The following is a 19,286-nucleotide window of genomic DNA, read 5'->3' as shown; positions in this document are numbered from 1 at the left end:
CGTGGCAACACAGCGCAACGTCACTTCCACCGAAAATAAAAGCGGAGCTGAATAAATGTCGCCCTCTGTCGGGCAGAAGCAGCAAGGCAGTATTTCACCCGGCTGGCCTTGATCTGGCCCTGATCCGTTTAACTCAGACAGGCGGCCTTGGGGCAACAGGGTATAAAGCATCGTTGCTTCATTGTGCTAGTTTATTTGATGATACAAAAAAAGAAAGAGAGAGACTGGACAACATTAAGTGGTCACTCGTGTTTTCTTTATTGGAAAGGATGTGACAATGTTCAACATAAACGCACAGGTAGTGTTGCTTCTTGTGTTTTTGGTTAAAAAAAAACAAAAAAAAAAAAAACATAAAGGTCACATAAATTCAAGTCAGAATAAGCAGGGAATGCATAACGTCCATGCATAGCACAAGTTCCCCCAAATTCAACCCAAAGACATAAAACAAAACAGCATCTGTTCAAGTTTAAAAGCCAAAAAAGTACCATACATATTTGGCATTGCCTGGTAATATACGCTATACCTGCTCCTCTATATCGGAAACACATGGTTCTTATCATGTATATCGCAAATTCACATAAGGTGGTGTATTATATATTGCTGAGACAATGCTAGATTAATTTCTTATATCTCATGGTGTTCATACTCTATAAAACAAAAGACTGGTTTTTAACCCTGACGTAAAATATAGCATGATGTATGTGCACTTCACATTAGAGAGCAACGTTAGTCCAAGCGTTAGTGAAGTGATGTGGATTTTTTCTTTCTTTTTTTTAACACGCAGCCCCCTCTGCTTGAAGACTGAGTTTCCAGGTTCGGTATTTCATAGGTTTTCAATGTGATTTTGGTCTGTGAGAGCTAGAGGTAAAATCTGAACAGGCATACAGTACAATAATTTACATTCATTACTTCAAGTATCCGTCCCACAACAGCATGGCTGGAAAAGGTGAAATCGCCGGTAAAGCAACACCTGAAGGATCCTTGCCAGTGACTTCAGATAAAAATAGAAAAAAAAAAGAGGAAAATTTCATTTCATCCTTTGGACAAAGTCATTTCTTTAAACTTATATCCCTTTATACAAATTCAGTATCCACGTTTCAAGAACTTTTCACAGAAAAATAAACCAATCACTCCAAACGTTTCAGTTTCAAGACAATAAATGAAATAACAGCGATGCTCCGTCCCTGTTTAAGTGTAATTCTAAAATAATTACTACATTAATTGACCTAATCTAAAATCTACTCATTCAAATTCAAGCAAATGAAGAAGCTCATACCCCTGTGATAAAAGTTGCCGTTCAAGGGTGTGGGTCGCCGTAAACAACTAAAAGATTCCAACCATTGTCAGCCAGGGCAAACTCTGATGCAGGCGCTGAAAATTGGCATGGTACGAAATGATTGGCAGAGAGAAGAGGGGGCGGGGTCAAAGCTGTGCATGGTCGACAAAGGTCAAAAGTCCATCCCTTCGTCGCTCTCATAACAGTCTGAGGGGGCGTCAGTCCCAAAGTATCTGTCCCCAAAATTACCTGCAAACATAAATACCAATAGTATTAATGTCACATGGGACAATATAGGACGCATTTATAATCAATACATCAACAAATGAAACTGAATAGAAATACAATGCATTTACAATATTTACAATACATATAGGACAAGCTACAAAAACTATCTGTTTTTGTATACTTGCTGTTATTGGTATCATGTGTATTAATATTTCTTTAAACAAACTAAGCGCAGCGCTCACCAATCCCAGGAATGATGTGGAACTTGTCGTTGACCTTCTTGTCCACGGCTGTGGTGATTATGCGGACCTTGGGGAAGGCGTAGGCCACCGAGTGGACACCCATCTCAGCCATGAGCAGTGACAGCAGGAAGATCTTATCCTCTTGGACATCGTGGTCCTGCAGAGATCAACACGCGCCATTTTTAAGGATTTTTCTTATTTCAAAATGGGTGGCCTTTTTGGTAAATCTAGCTGATTTATCAAATCTTTGATCTGAAGCAATCATTGGAATTTTATACATTTTATACAGCACTGAAGACAGAGACTCGAATGAGGAAAATCAACCTCTCAAAGAGGAATTATTACACAATGAACTTCAATATTGTCTAAAGACTTTGCCCTGTAATGCCGGAAGGATGAAAAAAGTGAAAGTGACGAGATTGTCATTGTGAAACACAACAAAATGTGTTCTCCACTTTTAACCATCACCCTTCTCTAGCAGTGGGCAGCCATGACCGGATTTGAACCGGCAACCACCGTGTCCTTACCCACTAGGTCACCACTGAGCTGTGAGAAAGAAGATGACAACTCACCAAAAGGACCCTGACTGCCATGAGCGCAGCGGCCCCCGTGGACACAGTGCTGTCCATGAGGATCACATAGTCCTCGCTGATGTCCTTCGGCAAGCGCAGGTAATGGAGCTGCGAGATAGAATCCCAATTTATACAGTTAACAACAAACCAGAGCTGCGATTGTGTGTCGTGCAACATGTAAATTCTTAAAGCGAACAAAACTGAAATATATGAATGACATTTTAAAATCCCCTGTGCTACAATCAGGAGACACAGATTTTTGCAAGTTCATAATGGCTCAAACGTTTAAAAAAAAAAACATTTTTTTTTATTCCAGGCCCACAAACTAACAAGAGCAGCAGAAGAGGTGGGCGACATACGCACGTGCCCGATGCTTTACAGTTCGAGCGAGTGAAGTGAGCGCAGGGCGCGGCGGTATAAATCTGTGCGCTAAACTGTGGGTAAATCACACGCTGCTCTCTCGAGGGCGAGTTAACAAGACATGGAGCACGTCACACAGCACAGCAACAAGACTAGACCCTCACTAAAAGGGGGTATATACTTTATATACACTAAAAGTATGTATACAGCATGTACACAACAATAAACTTTAAATTATGAGTTTTGTTCCTTTTTGGCATTATTTTGGGAAGGTCATGATGTAACAATTGAGATACTGTAAGAACTTAAAAAATAAATAAATACATTGTCATTGTTAGTTGGACTACAAATTAAGCATATTCTTAACATAGATACAACCATCAAGGGAATTCATAATGAAGCAAATATAATTTAACATCATTGCAAAAATCTCTTTAGGATCGTAAAAAGGTTTGGGAGACAACAAGGGGGCAATATACAGTAATATGAAATTGAATAAAATAAGCCCTCACAACAATTAGCATTTGCATATTTCTTATACCTAGGTATTTCAACCTGATAAATACAGATTTTCTTACAAAAAACGTTATTCTACATTATTGATGGCAGTTGTATCACTATAATTCTATTCTTTTTTTATGCACTGCTCAAGAAAGTCTATAGCATCAATGCCTTCGTCTTGCAGGAACTGCTGACACACTCCGGCTACATGAGGTCTATCAATGTCTTGCACTAGAAGGAACCTAGGACCAACCACACCAGCATATGGTCCCTCAAGGGATCTGAGGATCTCATCACGGTAACTAATGGCAGTCATGCTGCCCTACAAAGAAATGCCAGCCCACACCATTACTGACCCACTGCCAAATAAGTCATGCTGGAGGACGTTGAAGGCCCCACGGCGTCTCCAGTCTCTGTCACATGTGCTCAGTGTGAACCTGCTTTCATTTGAGAAGAGCACAGTGGAGAAATTGCCAATCTTGGTGTTCTCTGCCAAACATGCTGCATGGTATTGGGCTGTAAGCACAACCCCCACCTGTGGACGTCGGGCCCTCATACCACCCTCACGGAGTCTGTTTGAGCAAACATCGACATTTGTGGCCTGCTGGAGGTAATTTTGCAGGGCTCTGGCAGTGCTGTCCTGTTCCTCCTTGTACAAATGTGGAGGTTGTTGCCCTCCTACGGCCTTCTCCACGTCTCCTGGTGTACTGTTCTGTCTCCATGCTCTGGACACTACACTGACAGACAGCAAACCTTCTTGCTCAGGGACACTAGGCTACTACCACCCAAACGCTATTATATCCTCACCCAAAAGTTAGCTGCCTCTCCCAAAGTCAAAAGCACAATTTCTCTCACATTCTACAAACACAGGCCACCTGGGCACGATATTTCGCGATTAGTTCATAAAAAATTCAGCACCTCCGGCTCTCCGGTCTGATGGTTTGTCTGAATGAGGATCTTCCCCAGACGAATGTCTTTACACACGGCCATTAGCGCCTGCTCCATCGTCTCCCCCGCTCTCAGGATGGAAACGCCGGTGATCTGAAACAAGCAAACGTCCTCAAGTCACAGCAAATGGACATTATGTAGAGAGACAGAGAGGCACAACAGAAATGCAAAAACACAATTTCAATGCTGATTCATAATGATTATAATTATAATAATAATTTCCAATCTATGCACTTATATTTAAACCTCAAAATGGAATATTCCAACACAAAAAAATTGCTGAAGGAGCATAAATGTGTTTTACAGGGACAGTTAAAGCTTGATTGGAAGTGCATGAGTGGAAGCAGTAAAACCAGAGCTCCCATTACTTCATGCAGAGAGACAAAACACTTTTCATTTGAAACTGAGTTTGCTGACTAACCAGCAAAGCTACAGTTGTGGGGCCCATTGGAAAACCCTTCTCACAAGAGCAGCATGTTAAAGAATTACAAACCCTTTTGCCACTGAGCCTCTTCCCAACGTAGACAGTGCCCTGGGGCGTTTCAACAGATACAGGCTGTGGGGTTGAGAAGAGAAAGATCCTTTCTGTTATTTCCATCATACTCTCAAGAATAAAATGCTTTAAAAATGAAAGCATGCAAAGAATCTACGTGATACCTTTTTAAGTAACAGGAAAAGCAGTGCAATAGCACCCACAAATAAACAAGAAATATGGCAGCTCAGAAACCCAAAATGTAGGGGTCAAGATGTGGGAATACTGATACGCTGGGGCCAAGCACAAAAATTAGGTAACCAAAACACTTGCTTTACTTGCTCTATACAAGTGCTCATACAAATCAGGTATAAGAAATGCACAGTTTTAACATAAAACTGCTCTGCATAATTAGTAAGGTGCATGCATTTTATCTGTTAGGGGCAGATGTTTACATAACTCAGCAGCAAACAACCAGGCTTTTATCAAATATCAAATTAGATTATTAAATAGGCCACATTATGCATACGACTGTTATTAATGCACATGAGACATTAATATTCCTCATTCTGAGATACGTAACATCAAAATCACACTCCGATCTATGGCTTTTATAAGACGCAGGCAATTATTAGAAACTGTACATATATTATAATCTTTATTTTCTATTAGCCGTAGAACCACGGTGACCACTCACCTTCAGTGGCAGGAAAGACAGCGCATGCTCTATCAGCAGGCGCATTAACCTCTTGGAGTAGAAAATGAATTCGTCACGATTAGTGTCCTTATTCCTGTGGGACAAGATGGTGGTTTAATGGTCATTCACAACCTTCCTCAAAAACACAATTTAAATACACTTTCACTGTCAAGTGCCTCCTTCCGCCTTGAATTTGAAGAAATGAATAAATTCATAAACAATAATAATCCTAACAACTAAAGGCTTGCCAGGTTCAAAACACACATATTGATTATACTGTTGAGAATGTTTATTCCATATTATAATTTACAAATTCCAAATGACTGAAATTGCAGGATTGATTAATGATCATACCTGATGATCGTGTGCATCCCGCGCACCTGTGGAGTGCTTTCCAGAACACTCAGCGTCCTGGGCAGCGGCTGGCCCTGGTGGGCGGAGGCCAGAGCTGACCTAACGCAGCACAAATATGGAGGTCACAACACAATATGCACACCACAATAAAACACTTTTTTTTTTTTTTTTAATAAAATAAAATAAAGAGCAACACACAGTGAGGTCACTACAAGCCAGAAAAAAAGCTAAATATACGGTTCATTTAGCTTTTTTCCCTCTGACATTTCAGTCCACTCTGTCACAAAGCCAGCCCTGAATGCCTGATAAGGTGCAACACACCAAGCAAAGTGGGAATTAGTAAAAACTGCTTTTAGCACTATTCTCAACCTGAATTTACACAAAGTAAATTTAAGTTGAATAGTGAAATTGTTAATGTGGCAAAGTGGTGGTTCCAAATACAAAAGGTATCAATAATATCTTTTTTTTTTTTTTTTTTAACACTCCAGCTAATAATCCTTTAGCAATCTATTAATTCATGCCAGCAAATAAGTTGTCTGGGAATAATTTTTACAGACAATCTTATTTTTACAGACAATCTGCAATCTAATTGTAAACACAAAAGAAAACTATCCCTTTGTTTCATTAGTCCAACTCAATGTCAGGAGGTCAAGTTATATGATTACAGGTAGAGCAAAAATCAAATGCAATTTTAGCCAAACATAATTATTTTATTTGCTTGGGTCAATACATATATTCCCAGAAAACTTAGATTTACATTGCCGTTTATCAGACTCCCTTATCCAGAGCGACTTACAATCAGTAGTTACAGGGTCGGTCCCCCTGGTGACACTCAGGGTTAAGTGTCTTGCTCAGGGACACAATGATAGTAAGTGGGGTTTGAACCGGCGACTCTGAGGTCTTCTGGTTCATATGCTACTACTGCCATAAACTGTCACAAAGTGGCAAGAGAATGGAAACGTGTTCAATGCTGTTGGCTGAAATCAAATGAAAGTCCACTTGGAACCACCACTGACACCAGCACCTGACACAAAATACAGCCAGTATTATAAAACCAAAATTATGTGTGTGTTAGAGAGAGAATAAATAAATAAAACTGAAAACAGAAAAGCAGTGAATATGAGCACTAGGTTAACAGGTATAATATATTTTTTTTTTTTCTTCTTTTTTTTTTTTATTATATATTTTCGGATCATGGCAGGCCACAAAATCAAAAAGTTAATGTGCTGCAAGAAGACACAAAGCCAGGCCAAAATTAAAATAAGTAAATAAATAAAATAAAAAATGGCAGGAATTTATCCTCACATATCCCAGCGCTGCTTCCTCTGGAAGGTTACAAATATTCATTGCGACACAGATGTGACGGAAGTGATGACAAAACAGAGAAAAGAGGGAAAGAGAACATCTTGTTAGAGCTCAGTCACTTAATCGCAGCACCCCCAGAGACAATTTGGGGGGAATCCCAGCTTGGGCGAAGGGGCTGTTTAATGGGCGGGGAATCATGTCAATGATTTCCGAATTTCATGTTGTACACTGCCCTAGGAGCGCCACCTATAAATGCAGTATCATTTATTCACATTTCTAACTGGTTGCCATTTTCAGCAGCTAATTGTGCTCCTAAAATGCTTAAAAACCGGTGATACCTGTCATGGCCACATAATTGTTTTTTTTGCTTGCTTTATCTGTGTGTCAGAGAACGGTGTAGTGTGTGTATATATATTCGGACTATTATTCTTATCTTCCCTAATAGTGTTATCATTGTTATTATTATTAGTGATACCTATTAGAACAACTTTAGACTTTCCCTGTGTGTGTAGGCTGGTTGGGGTGGTGGAAGAATATTTTTGGTCATCCCTTCTGAAAAAGGTGGCTCTCCGAGTGCTGCCATTCTAAAAAACAAAGGACCATGGCCCTCAACAAGTTTAAACAGGAGGAACTTTAACATTATTTATAATCATCCACTGCCAATACTGCAGTCAAATACAGTAGAAAAACACATTCAATGATAATACTGGAATTTTACTTTGTTTCCTTTAGATAGACAATCAAACCTGGACTTAAACAAGTCAGTTTTTAGTTTACTTCCATTTTCAGTTCTCAAAATGCCCTTTTCTGCTTAGAATATTGATCTGATACCTGTTTCATAGAATCTTAATAAATTAACCAATTTTTAGCCATTTGAGGAGCACAAAAATACACAAATATTACCTGTGCCATATTTCCACACATCAACGCACTATTGCAGAAGTGAGTGAGTGCCAAATTGTGAAAGTTGAAGACTCAACCCATTGGTTAGTGTGAAACCATTGAAACGTCCCCTTCCATGGGTTAGAGACAGTCATCACAAACATGGACAGAAGAGACAAACGGACATTTGATCCTGCTAGACCTTCACTTCCACATGCTCATCACAAATGTGAGAGTAGATATATTTTTATGCTAATGTGCCTAAATGGTGCGGTTATCACCAAGTATAACAGGTTTATTATCGCCGGCCATGCAGGACAAACACCCTTCTGCCTCCTCTTCAAGGTCTAGTGTTCTACCGGAAAAAGAAAAGGAAGGTGTTCCGAAAGGAGAGAGAGAGAGAGAGAGAGAGAGGTGGCAGTCATACCTCACTGTGATTTCACGCTGAGACGGTTAAGAGTGCATTCGGGCGGGGTTTTAGCGAGTATTTCATTACAAACACGCACGCAGGGAGGGAGGGAGGGAGGGAGGGAGGAGGAGAGAAATAAAACATAAAACAACTCATGAAATGTTGCAGAGAATGAGATGAGCCATTACCGCTCTCCACCAAAACAAGAAATTCCAACAAAACAGTGCGCTATCAAAGCGGCCGAGGCCGACTTCAGGCTACACGACTTCGTGGCATGTTCACGCGATACAGGAACTCTGACTGATCCTCTATAAAAACAAAATGTTTGAGAAATTAAATCATCTTATACAGGGAATTTAGGTCCCGCCCCTTTCGGTCATCCTACGTCCTGCAAACTCATTGGCTGTAGCTCGACAGTGACAAGGCGAGATATTCCATTGACAGACAGCCAAATTGTGATTACCAATCTAAAAAAGTTCGTAGATTTGTCTATTTTCAAATGAAGACGCCATTCATCAATTATACATTGAGTTATTATTTAGGCCTCTGTTTAGCCAAAACTAACCTGAGTGAAAGTGATCGTCACGTCACACACCAGAGAACAGCATGCATGAAGTAGGTGTGTCTAGCAAAGTGCAAATTTGTTACGTGTCTTTTTGCATTGGACTACAGAAATCGCATAAAACCCCTCCATGTCTCATTAACGTATTTGATTTTGCAATGTGGACCCTTTTCTGGAGTCTTAACTCCTGGCCATATAAACCCAAATTCAGAGGGGTCGTGACTCCAACAGTCCTGCTTCATGGCAGCTCATATTACGTTTCATTAAGTTCCAGCACTCGTCATCATCGCTCACCAAGTCTGATCTACGTGAGGCGCGGGGCGGCCGCCGCAACGTCGCTCGCCGGGAATGATCCGCGACTTTATTCCCGTGGCTGGGCAGGGAACGGGATCTCATTTAACTGAGTCTCTAATCCCGCTGCGGCGTTCTTGGCTGGTCACGTGACCCACTGAAACCCGCTTATTGTTCTGGAGACGCTTCGCCACTCAACCACACAACCACGATTTACATCACAGCAGGACCACAGAAACAAAAGAAAAAAAAAAACATGCCATGAAGGACATAAGCCTTCTATATATCTCTATATACATCATATCTTTTCCACAAAAAAAAGTGTTTCTTCTCAATTTAGCAGTTCACAGAGAGGCTGCAGTTCACCCACTAGAGAGCATAGCTTCAGAAAAGTTCTTTAAACAAGAGTTCATGTCTATGGAAGCACAGATGTACAGACGACATCAGAATAACATGATTGTAATTCTGGTCTATGGCCTTCAACCTGCATTGTGGAACCAGGAACAACAGTCTACACAGCTGGGTGGGCTCAGGCCATGGTACGCTTCGATTCAAATCTGTTCTGAGGTGTTCTGTTCCATTGAGAATTTCTAAGAATTTATTCTGTTTATACAGGCAGGACCTCTGTTGCCTCTAATGAAAGAAGCCGTACCTTCTCAAGCTGACTGTGGACGTGCTGCACAATCAGATCCAGGGCAACAAAGTTCTCTCCTCCTGCAGGACAAACCGCAAACCAAAGTCAGGACTTGAATATGGCATTTCTGCCACAAGGGGGCAGCAGTGATCAACAGTGAAATGTTCAAATATTTTTTAGTCAAATTGGATAGAAAAATACAGCAAAAGCGGAACGCAGGTTTGCCAACGTGCCTCTGGGAACCACAATGTCCGCCACCTGCACTGTCGGCTCGATGTACTGCTCGAACGCCGGCTTCACAAACTTGTTGTACTGCTTAATGACTCCCCCGATGTCTCGACCCCGCTCCGTAATGTCCCGCTTCAGCCGCCGGACCAGGCGAATGTCCGAATCAGTGTCCACGAACACTTTCATGTCCAGCAGCTGAAAGACACAACAGTCAAGTTCAACGCCACCTATTTCTGGACTGGCTGTGCTGTGAACTGTCAGATCTGCAATTATTAATTAACTACATTGGAGGAAAAAGACTGAAATGGAAAGGACACAAGAGGAAGTATTGATGGTGTCGACATCGAGACCAGGCATAACTCAGAAGCCCAATGAGATGTCACGAGTGCTCTCTCTCTCTTACACACACATGAAAAGCACCGCAGAGTCAGCACCGTCAGCTTCACCATGCCTGCAAGGGCCACCCACGCCGCATCGCCCTTCAGGACCGCAAAAGAGGGAATTACAGCGGGCACAGGAGCCCTTACATTTTTCACTCTGTTTTATTGCAGCCATTTGCTAAAAAAAGTTTTTTTTGCTGAAATATCACGGGGAAAATATAGCCTTTAGCAAAAGGCTGCAATATACAAAAAGTCTGAATACTTTCCATACCCACTGTATGTAATATCTCATGATGAATTAGGGGCAGACGTTATACATCGAATTTACTTTCCGCTGCAGTAAATAACTATAGGCTGAGCATAAAACCGAACCTTATTGTTAAAGAGGCAGCATGTCCTTTGCTCTTGAGGTTCACTTCTCTTTCTTATCAAAGGAGACAGCTCTGCTCCCCCGGCCCATGCAGAAAACTCTCCAGGCGTGTGCGCGTTCTGCACTGGTTCTGTTATTTGGCTTTGGTTTAGATATTGCAAGGACAAATTTCAGCAAATCACAGTTGTCTGCACTGTATGGCAGAAGTCCATTACCACAAAAGGTAGCAGTACCACAAACTTTCCTTGCCTGAATGAATGCCGTAACATGCAATTGGGGAGGAACTCTCCCATGAATCAGAAGACCACAAAGACCCAGGTTGAAGCCCCACTTACTACCATTGTGTCCCTGAGCATCTCCGGGGGGGGGGACTGTCCCTGTAACTACTGACTGTAAGTCGCATTGGATAAGGGCATCTGACAAATGTAAACGCCATTTACCACTTTAAAAGAAACGTTTGCCATGTTAAATTGTGGTTAAAATTTATATATAAAAATATTTAAATAAATAAATAATAAGCATTTACATTAAACGTTAAACTTAAAAATTCATTTTTATGCAGTTAAGGGCTGAATTTAGCATTTATACAGTGATTTAGAGGAAATTTCAAGATATCAAGATATATATTGTTTATCGAGATATTGCTTCAAAATATAGATTTTAATTTTAGGACATATTGTGCAGCCTTACTTTAATACACTGATGTTTTAGTGTTAAGCTTGTTGGCATAATCGACATGAACAATAACGGCTAAATTTAACGAGCAGTGAAAAGTGGAGTAAAAATGCGGATTTTCTTTTCATGTCTGATGTCCAGTCAGTGTAACGCAGCATAAAATTACATGATCACGGACTGGATGAACTGAATTGCTTATCTGAAGGCACTTGCGTGTAAGGTTTATCTCCTAAAGCCCTGTCCGCACAGAACAAAGCCCGTGTCCAGTGAAGGAGTTTCCATCAATCATTCGGAGAACAGCTTTCCCAGCGGCTGCACCATTACTCTCCATTTTTATGTGGAGTCTGTATGGGTTCCTTTCTCTCCTTTGGGTGCAGAGTTCCAAACATGGAAAATAGACAATGGAGTCAGTGAAATTTAGCAATTTCATGTTTAAGCGTACAAAAACACACCCCGCAGTATGAGCTGGACTCGTGTCGACAGAGGGAACGTTGGATACAGAAACCGAGAGGAGCTCGTTTCCGGCTCCGATTCTCACGCACCGCTGCAGCTCCATTAATCAGATGGTATCAATCACACACACACACACACACACACACACACACACACAGAGCAAAGGACAACCACCCAACCATGTACCTTCCTTCTGTAGAGTAAATGGACATTCTTTTTCTTATGAAATTATTTTCTTAATAAATACATTCTATTTTCGTCAAACACAGTGATTTTTGTCATGTTGTTTATGGTTGCTCATGGGGGAAAAAAAAAAAAAAAAAAAAAGTATTTTATCTAAGATTCACAAAAAAAAAAAAAAAAAAACACAGATGTCCAATTGGAAAGCATTCTGACTTGATTAGGGTTGCAGACGCACCTTTTTAAAATTCAGGGTTTTTACAACAGATTGAGACCATCACAACGCCAAAATTGGACAAGATGTTCTGGACAATCGAGACGCCTGATTAGATACATTACCCCTACACCATTACACACACACACACACACACACACACACACACACTGTCCAACCATCTGTATACCTATGTGAAAAAAGTTTCCGGCTGTGCTTCCATATTTCTGATAAATGAGCTTGCGGTTACGCTTAAGTGGTGAACCATATTCAGTACATACGAACCCAGGGTTTTAAAGTCATGGTTAATTTTTTTTATTCTGAAAATGCTGCACTGATAGCTAACATGTCCAGTCTAGTCCCATATTAAGGACTTGGTAAAGCTCACCTTCAACAGCTCCTTGTTGGCGAAAGCGAGGATCCCCTCAAATATGACAACGTTGGCACCGTACACCGTTTTCTGTCAAACACAGCAAACAGAGCATTCACACAGGCAGAGACGAAAGCTGAGCTGGTGATAAAAATGAGCAAGTTCGGAGGTAAAGCTTCTATTCGAGGGATGTCACAGCAAGACAAGCAAAAAAAAAAAAAAAAAAACAATATTACTGCACGTCACCGGATGCTCCTCACGGATCTCAGGAGCTTTACAGGAAAAAGACGGTTTATGGGAAAAAGACCCAGGTCTTTTCGGGTCTACGGAAAATTTAAAAGAAGGGAGACCATCTGTCACTGTTTGGAGTTCTGACGGACTGAAGGCTTGTTTCATTTGATTTGGAGAAAATAAATAAATGTCGGGACATGCTTTTTCCGTCCTCACTATTCCTGATTCAAATATTTCACATGGGGGGGTGCAGAATTTAGCCGCCTATTTCGATACTCGATTCCGCTAACTCCGATCTCATACACAACAACACAAAACAAATTATTTAGAGGTTACCACTAAATTAACTTATTGGGTCTGCTGTATTTTTAAGACCTTTAACTAGATTGCTAGTCATTTTTAATTCTATTTAAGGCCTTTCGTTTTCAAAAATCCAATTTAAGTCTTTTTAAGGATCCGCAGAAACCCTGCCTGCAAGCTTTGGGCTGTTTTCCCTACACAATGGGTTGGAACCCATTATCAGGCCCCCTCAGGAACATCAAGACTGTCAATGGGTCGTTCATCTTCCTATTGATCCCTCCGTAGGAACCCAGCGGCCATCCTGTCCTAAATCCGAAGGTGTTTTTAGGTGGCTAGTACCTCAGAGAAGGGACTTTACAGGAGTCACGTTCCACCCACTGGTCGCGATTAAACCAAAACTGGCCATTAAACTCTTCCAGCTATGTTTACACGCCCTGCAGGACTTCAGCGAGATGATTACATTCCTGCACGACAGGAGATGTGTGCACGGCGGTCAATACCATCGCCGTCCATAACCGCTTTGTTTTCTTTCAGGCATGAAATTGTGTTCAGGCCACCGCGGACGGAAAGGCTACGGCCAGCGTTACACCATGTCCTTATTAGGCGTCTCGGTTTTAAATTGGATTGTCTTGTGAGCGCAGAACAAGGAGTGAAAGAGAGAGAGAATGAGGTGATATGTTTTATAGTCCCACAAGTGGAAAAATTACATTACAAAGTGGGCTGCGACTCGGCACGAATTTACGGCCCAAACCAACCAGTAACCATAACCAGCATCAGGATGTTAATACTCCAAGTAACTATTCTCAAAGAACAGCATGAAAAAGTGAAGACAGTCATTGTGCTTCATAAGCTTAAACGTTCAAAATGAGTATTGTAAATAAAATATTATTATCTATAATTTTATTAAGAATTGGCCATTGCGCCAGGCCGTCTTACCCACTCCTTCCGGCGGCTGTGAGTGGTGAAGTCGTAAACTGGCACTTTGATGCTCTTTCCCTTCTTCAGTTTCCGTAGGATGTTCACCAGAAGCTCGAAGTCGAACGCGTCCGGGTGGTCGAAGTTGTACTCGTTCCTGGCCGCCTGCTCCTGCTCGTCCTTGGACAAAACCTACAGAGGAGTCCAAAAAGAGCTGAGGCACAACTGGGGTCCCGACTAGCTTCAGTATATTAATCAAATATTAAAATAAACCACTTCATTAATCCACTAATTGGTGAAAGAGTTGGAGGTAAAGACTCAAACAAAGATTAATGCTTGCGCCAGAGAAGCGAGGAACCGAGCACTTAGGGAACCTGCGTTACAGAAATCATTTATTAATCATTCAAATAATCAATAAGACTGAGTGGAAGTTAATCGGTGAAAATGGTGATTACTAATGGCAATATAAATATGATTCGGGCCTGACCTTGTAGAAGGAGTCCATGGAGAGGAGCACCACCCAAGGCACGTCCAGCGCCTCGATAATCTTATTGGCCACCGTCGTTTTTCCAGATGCACTGCCGCCACACAGACCTTTATATACAAAGCAACTTGTCATTGAAAAACTTTTTTTTTTTTTTTTTTTTAAAAAGGTTGTATTTTTTTTTGCTGATTGTGAACAGTACTGCTGCATTTCCATATTTTACCCCCATAATTTATAGTACACTACATTAGACAGTGATGTAACATGTTGTATATTTGGAACTCCATGACTTTGCCTGATGAAAAAGCTGAATTTTTTACTTCCCGTATAAAGAAATGCAAAATATCATGGGTGCCCGGCAGAAAAAGGCAGTATAGAACTCAAATCTGCATTCACATCATTGTTGTACAACAGGGGTGGGCAACCTACGGCCCGCAGGCCACATCCAGCTGTTGGTATTTTTAATTCGGCCCGCCGTAGATTGGCACCGGATTGCCCGGAATTATAACTGCATTATTTCCCTGTGAAGCCTGGCAGCCCACCGGGTGGCGATTAAGGCGCAGAACAGCATAAAAGATGAACACCCCCCTCAACCGCGCTTTTTTACGCAGTCCCGTGTTACCCAGGATGGCACAAAAACGCGGTTTTCTTGTATACTAATGATCTCAGTCCTGTGCACTTCACAGCAAATAAAGGTGAACCGTCAGGACCCAGTCAGTAATGCAGAAAGTCAGACCTCGCCAGTCAAGGACAGATCTGCTACGCTGCCAATGACGCACCCAGCTGCTACAATACTCATTTACAGCGTTTACATTTACAGCATTTACCAGACGCCCTTATCCAGAGCGACTTACAATCAGTAGTGACAGGGACAGTCCCCCCCTGGAGACACTCCGGGTTAAGTGTCTTGCTCATGGACACGATGGTAGTAAGTGGGGTTTAAACCTGGGTCTTCTGGTTCATAGGCGAGCGTGTTACCCACTAGGCTACTACCACCCCAATACTCCCGTTTTTAGCTTAACAATCCAGCAATTAGCCAATATCATGAACAATTACAGACTTTGGCCACATTCATACATGCCGTATTTCATACATACACTTTCATTCCTTTGCACTACTAAATATACAGAAACGGATCAAATCATTAAACACGCACATCTCTAATACATAAAAAACATTTTTTTCCAGTGTGATCGCTAAGTAAAAAGGATGATTACAGTAACTCTGCGTTACTGATTGTGTAAATGTGAACACTGTAATGCCTTTTGATGGTTATGTCTGATGTGTACGCACCTGGTGCCGGCCCGGCCGTCAAATATTAAAAGTCGACATATGTCGACTTTGCAAAGATTTAGTGTTCTAGAATGTTGCGTTAATACACATCAGCACAATTCATTGTTAAAATAATTTTAACAGCTCACAGACATTTGAAGGAAAAAAAAAAAAAAAAAAAAAAAAGCAAAAAAGGTCTGAAAATGAAATACTCTCACATGAATTAATTTTACTGTCAGAATAAAAATCATTTGCGGTTACACGTGCGATAGACAATTGAAAGTTTTATTTGGGGAACGTCCCACGACCTTTTCAGGACCGGTTTCTTATTGAATGCGACTTCGCGCTCTCCATTCGCTGCACTCAGAAGGACGTATTACCGCCTCCGCCAATCGCAGACCCGGGTAGGAGGGGCCGGAGCGCATCCAAGCGTGAAATTGTATCCGGTCACCCGGGGGCGCGCTGAGAGCCACAGACTGCATACTGATGACGGCAGGGGCGGGACACGGCGGGACACCCGGGTCAGGCGGTGTCCCATCTCGCCTGCAGCTGAATGCGGAATTGAAGGATCGACTGCAGTCGTGCGGTTTCTTTTCTTTCCGTTGTGGACCATGGGATTGTGGTTTTGCGGTTCATTTTGAAACTGGTCCAGAAATGTCCAGTGGACATTGGAAATTAACTGAGGGGGAGGGGCTTACAGTTTAACTACCAGTAGTGGAAGTAGCCTAGTGGGTAACACACTTGCCTATGAACCAGAAGACCCAGGTTCAAATCCCACTTACTACCATTGTGTCCCTGAGCAAGACACTTAACCCTGAGTGTCTCCAGGGGGGGACTGTCCCTGTAACTACTGATTGTAAGTCGCTCTGGATAAGGGCGTCTGGTAAACGGCGTAAATATTTAACAGGCCGATGGGTGATAACTGTTGTGCCTCCAGTCACATCGGACATTAGTTTTAGTAAATAGAATTTCATTAAAAACTACCTTTTATTAAAAATGTTAATCTTTTAACGAAATGTTCATTTAGTTTGCAATTCTCCGAGACCTGTCGCCATGCTAAAAACATGTGGAGGAGGTGAAATGGAGGCTATTGCACGCAAAGAAAGCCGGGCTTTTAAAATAAACGCGCAAGTCTGTTCGGGTTCGATTCTGTCGAGCTGGTGCGGAGTTACATTAGTTCTAGCACATTGTTCCCTTTACACACAAAACGTACCAAAAACCGAGGTACGGACTGCAACCCTATTACGAACCAGAAGACCCAGATTCAAACGCCACTTACTACCATCGTGTCCCCGAGCAAGACACTTAACCCTGAGTGTCTTCGGGGGGGGGGCTGTCCCTGTCACTACGGATTGGAGTGAAAGTGAGGTGAAACGCTGCAGCACAGCACACGGTGCACAGAACAAAATGTGTCCTCTGCTTTTAACCAATACCCTTGGTGAGCAGTGGGCAGCCATGACAGGCGCCCGGGGAGCAGCGGTGTGGGGACGAGGCTTTGCTCAGTGGCACCGCGGCATTTCAGGATTCGAACCTTCTGATCACGGGTACGTTTCCATTTTCCTTCCTAGGCCACCAACGCCCCTGACTAAGTGCAGACAGGAGGGGCCACAAGCCGGGTGGCTGCTCACCAATGACGAACGCCTCTTTGAAGGTGGTCCCGGTGACATTGTACCATGGCGGGCGTCCTGCGGTGTAGATGGTCCTCTTGTTGGTCCGCAAAAGAGGCGGCTCCGTCTTACTCTGGCTGGTGGTTCGCTTCCGCGGAGACAGTGAGGGGGTCAAAGGGCACCTGTGCCTTAACAGGTCATCCAGGGAACCTTCACCGGCAGCACTGAAGCACATTAAAAAAAAAAAAATTATTACTAAATATTCCAAAAATTTAAAAGGCAAAGCTTCAACCCTTCAGTTCCAGCCAAGTTTGTACATTTCTGTACAGTGAATCCTTTCGTGACTGAAAACAGATACAGCACATGTGACGTGCATATGGTCCTGGCCATTAAGCGACCGCGCCTCTGCCATCAGAAATGCCCCGTGAGCTCACAGTCCCCCCCGTCCTCGTCCGGGCGACATTGGGGAAGTGTCGCGCGGGGAGCGCTGAGGGGAACCCGTTTACTGTGGGACCCTCCGTGCGCTGCCGCCGCGCCCGCTGGCTGGCTGCTGTTCGTGCGGGCGAGGGAGGAGGCGTCGGCCTGTGTCACCCCCTCCAGGAAAGCCGCACGGGGCCCGGACGAGCGCGGGGGGGTCTCCTCTGAGTAAGGCTCTCATCACATGGACAGGGTCGCAGGGGGCCACAACGTGCATTACAGCCCCCTGCAGGCGACACATACACGGAACATGTCGTCATCATGCAGATTTGGGGTAACCACGGACCACTCGCATCCTCAATTCTGGATTCTGAAACCAAACCCACACATTTGGTTTTCATTCTGTAAAAGAAAACGGATTTGTTGGAGGTAGACCGGCTTCCCCGGGCATCCCGGGGAAGGGGGGGGGGTTCGTTTTGTTCTAATTTCCCACAATGCCGTGCGCGTCCGGGCTAACGTGCTGGCTAGCGTTAGCATCACGCATTCCGCGCACACGCGTGTACCGCGAACGCGGAGTTCCACGTCGGGCCTCCGACGTCCCCCCCTCCCGCCCGCCAGCGCCTGGCCCGGACGGCGGCCCGCGTCCCGCCGGGGGTTCGCAGCCGTGGCCCTCGGAGATGCTAGCTCGGCGTTAGCCGGCCGGCTCGGCGGCGGCGGCTTGCGGACGCGCGGACAGCGCGGGAGAGACCCTCCGCCCACCTGTCCGACCGCGACGCCGAGCGGCCCTCGTCCTCCTCCGCTTCCTCCGTCGGCGGCGGCCCGGCGGCGGCTTGGCTCATGGTCACAGCCATGTCTCCGTGGCGCGCGCCGCGTCGACGTCACGGGTGACGTCATCGACGAGCAGCTGAGCGTCAAAAAGAAAAAAAAAAAAACTTTAAGCGTTAATAGTGAAACTAATTAAACTCTGAATTAGTGCAGGAAGGGGCGGTCTACAAGTGTGAACCGATTAAAAAGTGAACGTGTGAACGTGTTAATGTCCATCAATATTTGATCGGTTCGTTTTGGGTTGTTTTTTTTTTTGTTACTTGCTACTTAGATAAATGCTACTTAGATAAATTGTGGTTTCTGTGTTCACTGGTTTGTACAGAAAATAAATACTTTCAAATAAAGCAACAATTAAACGAAATAATTTTTTTTAATAATTTGAATAATGAAGATTATTAACAAGCGTCACCTAAACCCATTTACGTAATTTATCAGACGCCCTTATCCAGAGCGACTTACAATCAGTAGTTACAGGGACAGTCCCCCCCGGACTAAGGTTAAGTGTCTTGCTCAGGGACACAATGGTAGTAATTGGGGTTTGAAACTGGGTCCTCTGGTTCATAGGCGAGTGTGTCACCCACTAGGCTACTACCACCCTCTTAAACCCCGAGCAGTTAGGGTCCAAAATGAGA

The 19,286-nt window shown here is 43.2% G+C and overlaps 1 protein-coding gene across 3 annotated transcripts; it reads right to left on the bottom strand.

The window, feature by feature from the left end:
- Positions 1-358: 358 nt before the first annotated feature.
- On the bottom strand, positions 359-18,724 carry LOC114803347 (uridine-cytidine kinase-like 1). Of its 3 annotated transcripts, XR_003751904.1 has the most exons (16): positions 18,589-18,724; positions 17,434-17,636; positions 14,537-14,643; positions 14,071-14,241; positions 12,622-12,693; positions 9,967-10,156; positions 9,752-9,813; positions 6,956-6,975; positions 5,651-5,749; positions 5,297-5,390; positions 4,621-4,683; positions 4,098-4,220; positions 2,319-2,426; positions 1,747-1,903; positions 1,277-1,525; positions 359-991 (listed from the first exon to the last, which is right to left on the bottom strand). XR_003751904.1 is itself a non-coding variant. In XM_029002860.1 (15 exons), the coding sequence occupies exons 1-15, from the start codon at positions 18,678-18,680 to the stop codon at positions 1,449-1,451; spliced, it is 1,638 nt and encodes a 545-aa protein (XP_028858693.1). In that variant the 5' UTR covers positions 18,681-18,724; the 3' UTR covers positions 359-1,448. The 3 variants fall into 3 exon arrangements, 2 of the variants coding, with proteins under 2 accessions (XP_028858693.1, XP_028858694.1); XM_029002860.1 differs by having other exon boundaries at positions 359-1,525; XM_029002861.1 differs by lacking the exons at positions 359-991; positions 6,956-6,975 and adding an exon at positions 8,265-8,281 and having other exon boundaries at positions 1,384-1,525.
- Positions 18,725-19,286: the final 562 nt, after the last annotated feature.

Source organism: Denticeps clupeoides, chromosome 14, assembly GCF_900700375.1.
Source record: "Denticeps clupeoides chromosome 14, fDenClu1.1, whole genome shotgun sequence".
Lineage (NCBI taxonomy): Eukaryota > Metazoa > Chordata > Actinopteri > Clupeiformes > Denticipitidae > Denticeps > Denticeps clupeoides.
The sequence above is the reverse complement of the archived record's forward strand: the minus strand, read 5'-3'. Positions and strand labels throughout refer to the sequence as shown.

What these genes read in the sequence shown, in the direction of transcription:
- LOC114803347 (XM_029002860.1), bottom strand. Translation starts at nt 18,680, where the DNA reads ATGGCTGTGACCATGAGCCAAGCCGCCGCCGGGCCGCCGCCGACGGAG. An exon ending in ACAGCCGCCGGAAGGAGTGG is followed by an intron (nt 12,694 to 14,070) that starts GTAAGACGGCCT and finishes TGTGTTTGACAG; the next exon opens with AAAACGGTGTACGGTGCCAA. An exon ending in CCACATCATTCCTGGGATTG is followed by an intron (nt 1,526 to 1,746) that starts GTGAGCGCTGCG and finishes TTATGTTTGCAG; the next exon opens with GTAATTTTGGGGACAGATAC.